General features: G+C 44.5%; 1 protein-coding gene across 1 annotated transcript in view; it reads right to left on the bottom strand.

The window, feature by feature from the left end:
* The window catches only part of LOC126384982 (potassium voltage-gated channel subfamily D member 2-like), an 84,885-nt gene that overhangs the window by 9,026 nt on the left and 60,225 nt on the right, over positions 1-15,634 (bottom strand). The window contains exons 2-4 of the mRNA XM_050036458.1: positions 8,826-8,988; positions 1,995-2,090; positions 814-1,052 (exon numbers count right to left, since the gene is read on the bottom strand). Of these exons, the coding sequence (XP_049892415.1) occupies positions 814-1,052; positions 1,995-2,090; positions 8,826-8,988 (498 nt within the window). The remainder of the gene's footprint in view (positions 1-813; positions 1,053-1,994; positions 2,091-8,825; positions 8,989-15,634) is intronic.

Raw genomic sequence — 15,634 nt, 5'->3', positions numbered from 1 at the left:
CTTCAGGACCTTTGGAATATTCTCAAGAACGTCTGAAACCTCCTCATGAACCCATGAAACCTCCTTAACAATCATCAGTACCTACCATACAACCTCTAATTCATCTTCAAGGACCTTTAAAACACCCTCAATGACCCATGGAACCCATTCAAGACCTCTGCAACCTTTATAGAGAGCTCTAAAAAATCCTCATGGACCTATACGACCTGCGACTTCTGAATGGATCATTAATACCTCCTTAGAAACCACTGCAACCTCCTCAAGACCATGCAGTCTCCTCAGATATCTCTAAATACCTCTCAAGGACCCCTAAAACCTCCTCAAGACTTTTAAAGCCTGGACATCAGGCTCTAAAGCTGCCTACAGAAACCCTTGGAACCTCTTTAAGAGCCCCTTCGACCAGCTAGAACATCTTCAACAACCTCTAGTACCTCCTTAAAACCTCATTAAGGGTTTTTGGAAACTCTTAAGGGCCTTAACAACCTCCAAACATCACTTTAAGGGCTTTTGCAATTTCCTCAAGGACCCTTAGAATATCTGTAAGACTTCTACAACCTTCACAATATGCTCCAAGATGTTCTCAAACACCTTTGGAGCTTTCTCAAGAACCTCTAAAATCTCATTCAGGACGTGTAAACCCAGCTCAAGAGCTCTAAAACCGCCTCAAGGACCTCTGTTACCTTTTCAAAGACCCATAGAATCTCTTCAAGCACCAACAGAATCTACCTATGGATCAATATAACTTCTTTATTTCCTAACATCTGATCTCACCGACACATTTATGGTATAAAAACCGGTGTTTGTGTTTCCTACCTGTTGGTGAGCGGCCTCTCTCTGATCTGGATGGTGCTCAGCTCCTGGACGCTGCCATGAAGACCCACAGACATGTTGGAGTTGGGGACATTGAAGGTCTTCCTCTTCCGGCGAGCGCAACAGGAACTGAAGCCGTGTTGTGAAGAAGAGGAGATGGAAGAAGAGCGAGACACCTGCTTCACTAGAGTTACCTCCCTGCAGCCCGTCTCATATGTCTTCTCATCCACAAACTCGTGGTTCTGAGGCAGACACAGCATCAGGATGTGGTTAAAGGTGGAGCATTTAACACGTTAACGTATTAACCTTATCAACTCTACATTGTGCAACATGAGCTAAAAGATTATTTAAGTCAATAAACCACACAATTGATAAAGTATTGAAATTGTGTCATAAAAAATACAAATATTGGACCTTTGTCATCAAATTTTACAAAATGAACAAATAAAACATGTTGATCCTAAAGATTAGAAACATAAAACATTTCTAAACATATAACACTTTGAAACATGTACATTTTTTAGATTTTAAGATATGCTCAGTTTTATGAGCAGAGTAAAAAGGTGTTGTGATGGATTCATCATTCGCTTCTCTGGCACCACCTCCTGTTTTCGCATGGTTTTGCACCACAACCCATCCTCACTGTGACCTCGCCACATGTCCACGTTTGGTCATGGACTTTCCACGTCCACATATGACGTCCAAGGTACCCTGGGTGTGTTGGTTGTTGACGTTGTGGGACGCCGTGTCAAGTTCTCTTTTTTCAAGATACACTTTTGTTTCATAGGAAAATTAACATTTACATACAGTCTCTTTCAAAATAAAAGCACTAAATCAGTACAACACCACCAACTGATGTTTTTTTTTTCCTTAAACAACAAAAACATGGTTGGGTTTAGAAAAAAAGAAGATGGTCTGGCTTTACAATCTTACAGGACGCAAACACCACTCTCTCGGGTGAAAGTCAGTGGTTGTTGTCAGTCCGTGTATCATGCTGACGTTAAAGGATGCCTTTTTCGTTGACATCTATTGCTGCAAGTCACTGCCAAGCACTGGATTTGGATGACTTCGGAGTGAGACTGGGCTCTGCTCCACATGTAGCGTGGTGCAATGATGTCATTATGACCGTACAACGTGATGTGTGTGTTTGTGTGTGTGTGTGTGTGTGTGTTTTCTGTTCTCACCGTGGTCTTCTCCAGACAGTGCAGAAGGTGGTTGTGGTGCAGGTCGAAGGTGGGGTTGGCCTTACACACTAGCGCCTGTCCTGCTTCCTTGGACGCCTTCAGGACACAAACACAAATCACATGACCACACAATTAGCCCGCCATTGGACATGCGTCCACCCCACCCAGAACCACAGCACAAAGATGGGCAGTACCGCCACGACACACACATGGACAGGGCTAATGTTCTCACCACCTTCTTCTGACACTGTTGTAAGAATGCTTCATCTGTCCAGGATTTTACCCACAATCCCTTCCTTGTTCAGGGTTAGTTAGAAAGTGATGGATCACTCACTGGTTCAAACAGATAGCAGCCGTTCAGCAGCTCTATCACTGCCTCTCTACATGTGCCTGTGTCTCTGCTTGTTTTGACTGAAGCCTCATTTGATCCAAGAGAGCCACCGTACTCATGTTGCTTAAGGGTTTGGACTGAATGTGATGCAGATGGATGGACTGACGGACTGAAGACTCTGTGATCATGGAGCAAGAAGCTCAGGTACTGCCAAAAGAACAGTCCCACATTTTAGGAAGTCCAGTTTTTACCTGTCTTCTGCAGAGGCCCTGGACTAACTGCCATTAGAGCCAGAGAAGTCATGAGAATCACTCCTGGGGACCCTTGAAGAAGTCATGGATGCTACTTTGGGGATATCCAAGGAAGTCATGAACATGACAACATTATTGGAACTCTAAGTTCATGACTTTATCTCATGACCCTGATATTACTCCTGGGGATGCTATGAAAGTCATGTACCTCACTCCTGGTACCCTAAAGGAAGTCAAGTAATCACAAGTACTACTCACTCTCACTTCCTAAAGGAGTCATTAAGCTTTTACTGGTGGAAGGCACCTCACTTTTTAGGGTCCTTCATGAAGTGATGCATCTGACTTTAGGAACCTCACTCCTGAGGAAGCTAAAGGAACACTTCATAGAGACCTTTAATCAAATGGGGCACCCTTCCTCCCAGGGGGCCTAAAGAAAGTAATTTTCCTGGCACAACCTTAGCCTGGTGAAAGGCACCTCTCTCTTGAGGGTCCCAAGTATCTGAGTTATATGAATTTACGAACCTTACCCATAATGAAGCTAAAGGAATTTATGAACCTAAATTCATGGAGAATCCAAGGAAAGTCAAAAGCCTTACTCCAGAGGACCCTTAAGTGAGTGGGACACTTTCCTCCCATGGACCCTAAAGGAAGTGATCTTCCTGAATCCTACGTTCCCTTGTGGAAGGCAAGCTCTTCATTTTTGGGGTCTCTAAATGAAATGTGACGCATCTCACCCATGGGACCTTCGTGGGGCTCTATAAGAAGTTGTCAACTTTAAGCCTAAACACCCTCCGAAGGACTTTAAAGGAAGTTATAAACCTCACCCCAGGGTACCTACAGGAAGTCATGTACCTCACTCCTGGCACCCTAAAGGAAGTCAAGACACCACAAGTACCACTCACTCTCACTTCCTAAAGGAGTCATTGAGCTTACCCTGGTGTAAGGCACCTCACTTTCTAGGGTCCTAAGTGAGGGGATGCATCTGACTCATATGACTTTGCAAACCTCACTCCTGGGGAAGCTAAATTAATTTATGAACCTCACTTCATGGACACTCCAAAGAAAGTCACAAGTCATACTCCTGAGGACCCTAAAAGCAGTGTACTACTTCTGGGGATTTTCAATGAATTCATGAACATGACTGCTGAGAACCCTTATGGAAAAAGTTCATAAGGACCCTTAAGCAGGTGGGGCACCTTCCCCCCAGGGACTCTAAAGGAAGTGATGTTCCTAAATCCAAGGTACCCTAGTAAGAGGCAAAGTCTTTGCTCAAGATGTCTCCAAAAAATGAGACACTTCACTCCTTGGGACCTTCTTGTGGACCGTAAAGGAAGTTGTGAACTTTAAGCCTAAGCACCCTCCCAGGGACTTGAAAATGAAGTTATAAAAATCACTGTCAGGTAACCTAAAGGAAGTTACGAGCCTTACTCTGGATGACCATTCTAAGGACTGTAAAATTAGTAGTGGATCCTTCCTGGGACACAACAGCAAGTGACACACTTCCTAACCTGGGGACCCTTAAAGAAGTGACATACCTTAATCCTATGGACCCTAAAGGACGTCACACACCTCTGTGGTGACCCTCAAGAAAGTAAGTGGGGACCTTCATAGGAACTCTCACTTTTTGGGACTCTACTTGTTGCCTAACTGGTTTGCAAACCTGGGTCACCAGGAGTGAGCTCTGACTGCTAGCCTAGCTTAGCAATTGGTTTAGTCTTAACATGTTTCAGGCCTCTATTCCGTTTATAATCACTGCACCTATCTGTAATCTTTCTTTTCAATCTTTTCATGTAACATCAAACAAGATATTTTAAGTGTCAGACTGTTCCTTGAAAGGTTTGTCGAGCACCGCTGTCATCCACCATTACCTCTGCGTCACATTGACTCCGCCCCTGTGCACTGTGGCCTGAGTGTCTTACTGACATGCAGCTCAGCCGGATCGCATTCCTCCACATGGCGATGGACCCCAAGACGCTTAGTAATGATGTCATGAGCAGCGCAGGCCAATCGGTCAGCAGCCGAGTCACATGGGAGGGCCAATCAAAATGCACGAGTTCAAACAAAACACAGAAGACGATGCTGTTGGTTTCCTGTCGGTGAGGCGCCCCACACCTGAGGACCAGGTCATGCACAGGTGAGTTAGTGTGACGCAGCAGCGCATGGCGGGGTGGATAAAATGGTTCTGCTCTCCATGTGAGAGCGAAGCTGAGACAGAGATGTGCAGAGAATAAAGAGATGGTAAAGAGAAAGAATGGAAGACTATAAGAATCAGAGTGAGTCAGTGATGCAGCCACAGACAGTTCAACAGTAACATTTTGGTTTTAAATCAGCACCGTGAACCTCCGAGCTCACCGACTCCATCAGGCTGAAACAATAAGAACAAACACAGTCGGCTCGCATGAGGTCATCTGATCACTGATCAAAGGTGGGACGCAGGAGCAAAGAGAATCAACTGTATGTCACCAACCTGCTCCAGCAATAAGTCTTCCAAACTAAGTGACAACAGTCTTACAGACCGTTTCCAGGCGTCTTCGGTTCCACTCATTTACACCCCTTTCACGTACCAACACAGATCTGTCTGTTTCAAACATGAATGTCACCGTCCTCATACTTCCATGTGTCCTTTATGTTGGCATAGATACAGCCAATAGATGGCACCAGAGGGCGGAGTCAAAGGTTTCACACAATAATAAATAAGACGACTGTGGAGGAGGTCATAATATTGTACCCTCCAATAGAGGAAGAGTTGCAGGTTGTGGTGATCTGAGAGGTATTTAAACACGTGGACGGAGAATTATTTCCACTATATTACTGATTCGTTCTGTTCTGCCGTTTAAAAACTTTTCGTATCATCTCCTACAGTCGTTTCTCGCGTAAATCACACTGCCTTCACAGTCTCTGGTGGTTCTGCTTCATTTCTTCCATATCCGTAAGCTCTCAGAAAACGTGCACAAATGTGGAGAAAATTAACGCAGAGTACAGACAGAAGGCTCCGTCTGTCTCCGTCTTCGTATCTGACGTTTAGCATAAATGAGCCCTGAGACTTCTGGTCCGGTCAAATGAAAGAACTGGACACTCCAGGGTCTGCAGCACAAAAACAATCAACTCGCTCGATCTAAACTGTTCTGCTCTCGCTCCACGCTCACATGCTCTGAGACTGACACACTTTTTAGCCACTGCAAGGTTTTGAGGGTCTGTTTCATCGTTTACGTGCACACTGATATTCCAGTATTACTTGATACAGGTGACGTAAACATCAGCTGTTAGAGCACATTAATCAGAGCAGTCATGGCTCATTGTCGTTGGCCATGTAAACAGCTCAGCAGGAATATTCTGGTTTTGGGAATAAGGGCAAAAAACTATTATTTTTACATGCACACATGATCTATTTCCCGGTTTGGTCCTGACAGAGATCACAGACAGTAAAACAAAGAAAACAAACTGCTGCTGTTTGTCTCCAGAGGACAGACTCTGGGACGGGAGGCTGAGGGTGATTTATGCATCTCAGTTAGACTCCAAAGAAAGGCACTGATCAGGAAGAGTCTGGCTGCGTGAGCCAAAGGTAAATCAATGACCCAGGCACTGCTGCTCTGAAACAACAGCTGAGGCCAGAACAGAGCAGCTCCGCCCTCAGTTACATCAGGTGATCAAAGCTCCAGCAAAACTACAAGTCTTCATTCATTTGCTGCTCATCATGTGACGGCAGCTGGAGTCAGTCGGACCCTCAGTGCTCCATCAGTTTGGACTCACAGGTCTGCCTGACGTCTTTGCCTCAGTGATGGGAACTGCAGTATTTAGAGCCTGAAGCACCGTCAAACTTCTGTCAGACATTTGTGACAACAAGGGAAACCTGTTTTTGGCTGGTTAGAGTAAAAATATTTGGTATCACCTGAGGTGTGAAAATGTTACTGCTGAAGCAGAGAGATGGACGGACAGAGAGACAGACAGATAGAGAGAGACAGAGACACAGACACACAGACAGAGAAACATCCTGAGTTAAAACGATGAGCAGCCAGTCGATGTCCGCGTCATATGGGGCATCCAGCATGCAGCAGCCTGCAGCGTGTTTGCTCACAGCTCCACACCGAGAAAAGAAACATGAAAGAAAAAACAAAAACCAACAGCACCACCCGACAACGACTGCATTTCCGTGGTTACCTCCTGGTCTGGGCCAATCAGCAGCCGGCTCTGTTTGTACTGCAAATAAGCGTTAGCCACTCCGTTCTTCACCGCACGAATTCTAGCAAGCCTGGTTTTCTGTTTGTGAACACATACACATGTTACACACGTCCATGTAGCCCGTCCAGCTGTGTATGTGTGTGTGTGTGTGTGTGTGTGTAAAGTAATTAAGAAGAACAGTGACACAGAGAAGCTCACAGAGAGATTTAAATCTCAACATGCATCTGGCTCAGATTCACACAGGAAACAGGTTATGGAATAATTATTATTATTTATGATTTATTTTCAGATCTTGGAAGATTAATTTTAAGTTGTTCACATACTGAAGGTGGTCGACTTGAGACTGTGACCGGCTGACGACTTTGTGAAACTTATCGTCATGTTTGCATTTGTTCCAGACTCCAGAGTTCTGTTTATTTATTTGTTTATTTATTGATCTGAAATCTGAACTCAGGCAAACAAAATCATTTGTACAAAAGATATCTGGCTTGATCAAGAGAATGTGTGCAAAGAAGAAAACAACCTGTGCTGAAGGAAAAAAACGAGTGCGACCGAGACACTAAAGGCCGTCACACACTGAGTCTTAAAATAAATACGACCTCACACTGTATCATGTTCGCACATTGAGTCCAAAACTTTAACCCGTCATTAAAATGTTCAGAACAGGTTTGATTTTCTGTGTTTTTCACCCCTGTCAGAGTCGTTAGAGACGTTTGACTGAGACTCAGTGAAGAAAGTGTGGCAGCAGGACGCAGCTGAGACGAGACAGAGAGTCATTTCAGCTCACTAACAGGTCAGAGAGTAATATTCAGGTGGAAGATGATGAAGAGGAGGAGCATGAGGAGACAGAGAGGGAGGACAGCTCCGCCCCTTCATGCAACTGAAGGAGGAAGTGATGTCAGTCAGACAGGTAACTCCAGAGGAGAGAGGCAGAGGAGGAAATGTGCATTTTCACTTTGTCGTGTATTGATATAATTTTTAAAACGAACAGAAAACATATCAGAATCAGTCTGTGTGGAAAGATTCTTTCAGATGACGGATTAAAAAAATGCACCCAAACAAAACTGACTCAGTGTGTGAAGGCCCTCACATGTGTGAACCAGATACTAACATATGTAAACAAGCTAACAGCCCCCAGTTATGTGGACACAATATTTATTTGTGGAAATGAGATTACAAAACGAAGACACTGAGGTGTGCAGATAAATCTAACTTGTGCAGAAACGATAACGTCCTCACTTGTGTGAAGAAGATCCTGCCAGAATCTGCATATTGAAGATATTCTTTTAATTATGATATTTAATAATCAGGACAAAGGTTTTGTTTTGTTATTGTGTCCTTTACACGCCTGTAGAAATGTCAGTTTTCTGGTCATGATGAATCCAGACGTCAGGGAGCCTGTAAATGTTTTTTTGTCATTAGTGTGAGAAAAAGTTTTGCTGCAGTAAAATCTGAGCTGTGTGTTAAAGTGAGGATGATGTTTGTTTGTGGTGGACACAGAGGACAGGTTTTATTATTCAGAGAGCAGCAGAGAGAGACGGACACACTGAGTGAGAAACGATTGAGCTGCTCTCTGGTCTGTGGAACTTTCTGACATGGTGTTTGTGTTGGTGTCCCCGGAGGATAAACAAAAGGTCTCCAGAACGAGCAGAGAGCAAATGTGTTGATGTTGAGAGGAAGTGACGGCCTGACTCAGTTTCCTCTCTGCCTTCCTCTCTGTCCTCCTGTGGATTGGACAGAAGCTAAATTAAGCAGCTGTGACCGGAGGAGATGTGAGTCCGACTTTCTTTTGTCTCCGTAGAAATGATGAAGACGAGCTGAGCTGCTGTAAACAAACAACTGCTTCATCCAAACACAGTCTAACAGTGAGAGTGTTTGTTCAGTCTTTTACCTGTCGGCTCACCTGGGAGACTGTGGACACATGACATGTCCTCTGAGTGTCTCCATACGTCCTGTTTGACTCTGTGTGTCAGTAAACTACGTGACCCTAACTCTGTGTGTGTTGCTGTGAACGTTGGAGGCAGTGTGTGTGTGTGTGCGTGTGTGTGTGTGTGTGTTCACAGTCGTCACCTTCTGCGCTCGCCTCTTCTCGGCTCTCTGGCTCTGGTGGTAGATTCGGCTGAAGTTGGAGACGATGACGGGGACGGGCAGGGCGATGACTAACACGCCACTCAGAGAGCAGATGGAGCCGAAAATCTTCCCCATGATGGTCTTTGGGACCATGTCGCCATATCTGACAGAGACAGAGAGAGACAGGAGGAGGTGACCTCAGGGTTTAACTGTGAGACGATCATAAAGCCAAATCAAACGATCAAACTTCAGGACGTCACACTCGTCACCAGACACACTTCAGGACATCACACTCGCCACCAGACACACTTCAGGACGTCACACTCGCCACCAGAAACACTTCAGGACGTCACACTCGTCACCAGACACACTTCAAGACGTCACACTTGTCACCAGACACACTTCAGGACGTCACACTCGCCACCAGAAACACTTCAGGACGTCACACTCGCCACCAGAAACACTTCAGGACGTCACACTCGCCAACAGACACACTTCAAGACGTCACACTCGCCACCAGACACACTTCAGGACGTTACACTCGCCACCAGACACACTTCAGGATGTCACACTCATCACCAGACACACTTCAGGACGTCACACTCGCCACCAGACACACTTCAGGACGTCACACTCATCACCAGACACACTTCAGGACGTCACACTCGTCACCAGACACACTTCAGGATGTCACACTCGTCACCAGACACACTTCAGGATGTCACACACGCCACCAGAAACACTTCAGGACGTCACACTCGCCAACAGACACACTTCAAGACGTCACACTCGCCACCAGACACACTTCAGGACGTCACACTCGTCACCAGACACACTTCAGGACGTCACACTCGCCACCAGACACACTTCAGGATGTCACACTCGCCACCAGACACACTTCAGGACGTCACACTCGCCAACAGACACTTCAAGACGTCACACTCGCCACCAGACACACTTCAAGACGTCACACTCGCCACCAGACACACTTCAGGACGTCGCACTCGCCACCAGACACACTTCAGGACGTCACACTCATCACCAGACACACTTCAGGACGTCACACTTGTCACCAGACACACTTCAGGACGTCACACTCGCCACCAGACACACTTCAGGATGTCACACTTGTCACCAGAAACACTTCAAGATGTCACACTCGTCACCAGACACACTTCAGGACGTCACACTTGTCACCAGACACACTTCAGGACGTCACACTCGCCACCAGACACACTTCAGGACTTCACACTCGCCACCAGACACACTTCAGGACGTCACACTCGTCACCAGAAACACTTCAGGACGTCACACTCGCCACCAGACACACTTCAGGACATTGCACTTGTCACCAGAAACACTTCAGGACGTCACACTCGCCACCAGACACACTTCAGGACGTTGCACTCGTCACCAGAAACACTTCAGGACGTCACACTCGCCACCAGACACACTTCAGGACGTCACACTCGTCACCAGACACACTTCAGGACGTTGCACTCGCCACCAGCAGAAACACATCCACCAAACAACAACACACGTTTGTCCCAAAGTACAAAATATCTTCTGATAAAGGTTTGATGAAAAGGTAAAAAACTTTCCAAGAAATATAAAAGTCCAGAAGTACAAGAAGTCCAACATGTCGACCAACTTGTCCTCCAGAATATTTCATCAATATTTAATCAATATTCCAGAATAAATTTCTATTTTGAGTCCAAATCAAATGATCTGATTCTCTCTCAGCCTCATTGTACGAACTCCAGTTTTTCTAACGTCTCATACCGTCTTTACTCAGGTTGATCGAACCTCCTGAAACCAGCAGCTCATTATTGATCGATTGATCAACAGATGATTGTAACTGATTAACAAAGTGATTAACGATCAGACAATCAGAAGGTTCCTCTGAGGCTCAGGTGTTGTTTTCTATCACTGGAAACTGAATCTGTTTGAGTTTTATACGTCTGAACTGATTATTAGAATAATCAATAGTTGCAGCATGAAGAGAGTTTCATGTTTTGTACATGAGGATGACGAGACCGGTCTTCATTACTGAGGAGTTACATAACCTCCTCTCCATCTTTATTATTAAGTGATATTTATTTTGAATATACAAAACAAACAAAACGGGCGGCATGGTGGTGTGGTGGTTAGCACTGTCGCCTCACAGCAAGAGGGTTGCCGGTTCAAAGACATGCAGGTTAATTGATAACTCTAAATTGTCCGTAGGTGTGAATGTGAGTGTGAATGGTTGTCTGTCTCTATGTGTCAGCCCTGCGATAGTCTGGCGACCTGTCCAGGGTGAACCCTGCCTCTCGCCCGATGTCAGCTGGGATAGGCTCCACCCCCCCCCCGCGACCCTCAAGAGGATGAAGCGGTTAGAAGATGAATGAATGAATGAAAACAAACAAAACAAAAGTGGATGATAACTGATGCAACAAACTCAATAAATCAATTTAAATGAACAACAAAAAAGAAATCTTAGATGTTCATAATAATCATCATTATTAATAATAATAATTATTATTAATAATAATGATAATAATCACTCATACCTGTGTTAAAGTTGAACTACTCGACTGTTTCTTGTCTTGTTACTCAGGTAGCTCATTTAAATGTTTAAAGTTATGTTTTTATGAACCTTACTGTTTAATTTCTATAAAACATTTGTAATAATTAAATGAGACCGATAAAGTTTCATGTTATCTCCTATTTTTTTTAAAGATACTTGTATATAAATATGTCACTTTTTCCCTGAAATATATTTTATTGTATTCTCAGACTTCATGATAGAAACAAACTGCCGATTGATTTATGAACAGGACTCTGACATGTGGATCACATGTTCCTGTGGGAGTTAAAGACAAAAGTAATCAGAGTATTTACAGTCAAACAGTTGACACGTGCAGGAGGACAGAGTCTTTACTTCTGATCACTGAGGGCTCCTCAGACCTGCAGAGATCATTTATATATTAATAATGAGAGGAGTCTGAAGTATTTATGAATAATAAGAGCTCAGCTCGGAGCTGCTGACACAAACTCAGTGTTTAAATACAGTCTTTAGATTTTCAGAGGATCAGCACAACTCAGAGCTGACGCAGCGCTTCTGAGTGAAGCTGCAGTTCAGTCAGCGACCACACGGAGGAGCCAGAGACCTGCTGCTGCTTCTTCCTTTCTGCTGCTGTTAACACTGAACTCTCCTTCTTCTTCTTCTTCTCTTCAGGTTTATTTTATTCTACACATCTGATGTGTTCGACCTACATCAGGACTGTTTAACAGATATTTAATATTTATTAATAAAAATCTGAGACACATTAATGTTGGACCTGACCCTGATGAGACACCAGCCTCTGTCTGTCTGTCTCTTTAATGTCTCCTGTCTCTCTGGGATCAGTTGGACCTGGTCAAACTAAAAATGTCTTTGAACAGGAAGTAGTTTCTGAAATAACTGATATCCTCATATGAGGACGGGTTTGTTTTTAATGGTCCTCAGTGTTAATTGCAATGTCTTCAAATGAGACGATTAAGTAACGAGACAATAATAAAGTCCCACTGTCCTTAAAGGAGACAACAATAAAGTCCCAGTGTCCTCAAATGAGACAATAATAAAGTCCCAATGTCCTCAGACGAGACAATAAAGGTCCTAATGTCCTCAAACGTGACAATAAAGGTCCCAATGTCCTCAAACGAGACAATAAAGGTCCCAATGTCCTCAGACGAGACAATGAAATAACAAGACAACAATAAAATCTCAATTTCCTCAAATGAGACGATTAAGTAACGAGACAACAATAAAGTCCCCATGTCCTCAGCTGAGTACGTTCTAACCAACAGCGTCTTGTTAGTGTTGACCACACTGGTCTCGTGTCATCATGTCAAACTACAAACAGTATTTATCGTAACTGATAAAGTTTGAACATGTGATCAGGTTTTGTCCTCTCGTCTCCAGATCAGCTGCAGACGGACTCAGCAGAGATGGCGGCCATCTTGATTTTACATGGATTAGTGTAATAAGGTCTCAATTTATGCTTCAGTAAAGGTTTCAGTCGTCTCCAAAGCAACCAGAGACTTCCTGCTTGTGTTTGCTGTCCGAGTGTGAAACACGGTGCAGCCAAACTATGGAACATGAAGGTGGACTTTGGAACTGACTCTGTGTCTTTGTCCCAATAAAAAGTTTAAGGAGCAGGAAACTCAGAATGTGATGTCATCATACGAGGACACAGGAAGTTAAACTCTACAGTTATCTTTCTGCTCTCAGAGGATGAACTGATGCTGCTGCAGCGCCCCCTGCAGGACAGACTGTGACTGTGCAGGCTGTGCTGCAGTGAGCGTCCTGCAGGGGGCGCTGACGTCACTCTGAAACCATCGATCAGACGGTCCTCATAGATGCATCAACACCATCATGTGTGCGTTAGTGTGTATTAATGAGCAACACACACACACGCACACGCACACACACACACACACACACACACACACACACACACACACACAGACTCCTTGACAAAGGACACAGTCACATGACTCTGACACACACACCTGAGTGTGTGTGTTTCTAATTTTGTATGCTTGACTGTCAAACACACACACACACACACACACGGACGGACTGAGACAAGGTCGCAGCCTCTGATTGGCTGCCTCAGAGACGCTGTGACTGTTTGAAGGTTTGAAGGAGGAGACGAGGTGATCAGTCACTGACACAAAGTTTAACATCACCTTGGACAGACACACTGAGGACACACTGAGACACACAGAGAGACACAGTGACATCACATCCTGTCAGTGACATCACATCCTGTCAGACCTGACATATCTTACCCTCATCATGTTTCCCTGTGACACCGCCAGGCGCCGTTAAACAACACCAGCTCTACGTATCATACTGGTGTCTGACGCATGAAGTCACTGACCAAGCACCGGTGTTCATCATCTTCAGAGTGAGACCAGGTTGGACATCAGTGGGAGACAGAACATTGGTGGACGAGTCAGAGTGTCCCTGATCATGTCCCATCCAGTTGTTTTATCTTGACATGCTCACGTCCTTCGTGACGTCCTCACACTGTGGACATAAAGTTATCTGAACCTAAACCATCTGTCTCTGACCTCAGCCAGCAGTGTCCCTGCCTCCAGAGGACGTCTTCATCATCTGATGTCTTCATCATCTGACGTCTGTCCAGGACAAGCGTCCATCAGTCCACCCAGGATTCAGAGAGAAAAGGATCATCGTGTTTTTACGTTTCCTTCAGGTGATCACGGTCAAAACACTAACTGAATATGAACCAGTCTCTCTTTTATCATCCTCCTCTTCCTCCTCTTTCTCTTCTTCATCTTCCTCCACCTCTTCCTCCTCTTTCTCTTCTTCATCTTCCTCCTCCTCTTCTTCATCTTCCTCCAGAGGAACAAACTCTGCAGTTAAACAGTTTTTATCTGTGAGAACAAACCGACTCTTTGTTTCCTCATTTGTGTCGACGACATGTTTGATTTCAGCTAATGAGTTTCTGTAACATCATCAATAACACACACACACACACACACACACACACACACACACAGGCAAAACTAAACCGTGATTTTACAGCAAACAACCAATCAGGTGTGAAACTGTGTGTGTTTCAGTGTGTGTGTGTGTGTGTGTGTGTGTGTGTGTTGACAGCGTGTTTAACGTTTCATAAAGTGAATCCACGTTGTGCTCTCTGTGTCTGAATCATTTATGCTTCGATGTGACTGAACGACGCCTCACTACTACTGCTGCTGCGTTAACAGGAAGTGCTCAACAAATAGCCCGTACACACACACACACACACACACACAGAGTAATAAAAATGCTATTCAGAAGCATATGAGAGTAAAATGTTTCTCACTTAATGAGAAGCCACATTCATTATAGATTAGTGTTTCCTCTGCACGGTGTGTGTGTGTGTGTGTGTGTGTGTGTGTGTTATTAACACAGAGGCGGTGGAGCCGATGTGATGGAGGTGATGGAGGCGGCTCTAAAAACACAGAAGGTTACCAGCAGGTTATATTTATAATTAACAACATGTTCTTTAACTGAAGCTTGGACTCCAACATGGAGGCGACCACAGCGATCAGCTCACAGCTAAATGTTGGTGTAGTGGGGGGGTGGGGGTGTAGATGGTGTGACACCTCGACGCTGTGCTCGCTGCGTTTGCCCAAACAAAATCAGGTTGTTTTTTTTAAAAAACAGGTTGTGACATTTTGAGCTGTGTTTGTACTGACCATCCTGTATTTTGATTTTTTCAATGAGAGGTCGGGACATTTACAGCTGTTTTCAGACTCCACACTGGGTATACTTTAATGAAATTCGGGACATTTCCATATTTGTGTTTTAAATGAGAGCTTGGGACATTCCTTGGTGTGTTTTGTCGTAACAAAGCTGGGTATTTTTAACAAGAGTTTGGGACATTTCCAGCTGTATTTGCAGATACAAAACCAAGTATTTGTAATGAGAGTTCAGGACAATTAAAGCCATGTTTGTGGCAACAGAACCAAGTTTGGAACATTTCCAGCCGTGTTTGTAGCAACAAAGCCACATGCTTTTTAATGAGAGCTTGGGACATTTGGAGTCATATTTGTACCTACAAACCTGGTGTTTTTTGATGACATTTCCAGCCGTGTTTGTGACAACAAAACCTGGTGATTTTAACAAGAGTGGGGACATTTCCAGCTATGTGTGTGACAACAAAACCTGGTGTTTTTAACAAGAGTGGGGACATTTCCAGCATGTGAGTGACAACAAAACCTGGTGTTTTTAACAAGAGTGGGGACACTTCCAGCTATGTGAGTGACAA

This window comes from Epinephelus moara, chromosome 23, assembly GCF_006386435.1.
Source record: "Epinephelus moara isolate mb chromosome 23, YSFRI_EMoa_1.0, whole genome shotgun sequence".
Classification (NCBI taxonomy): Eukaryota; Metazoa; Chordata; class Actinopteri; order Perciformes; family Serranidae; genus Epinephelus; species Epinephelus moara.
The sequence above is the reverse complement of the archived record's forward strand: the minus strand, read 5'-3'. Positions and strand labels throughout refer to the sequence as shown.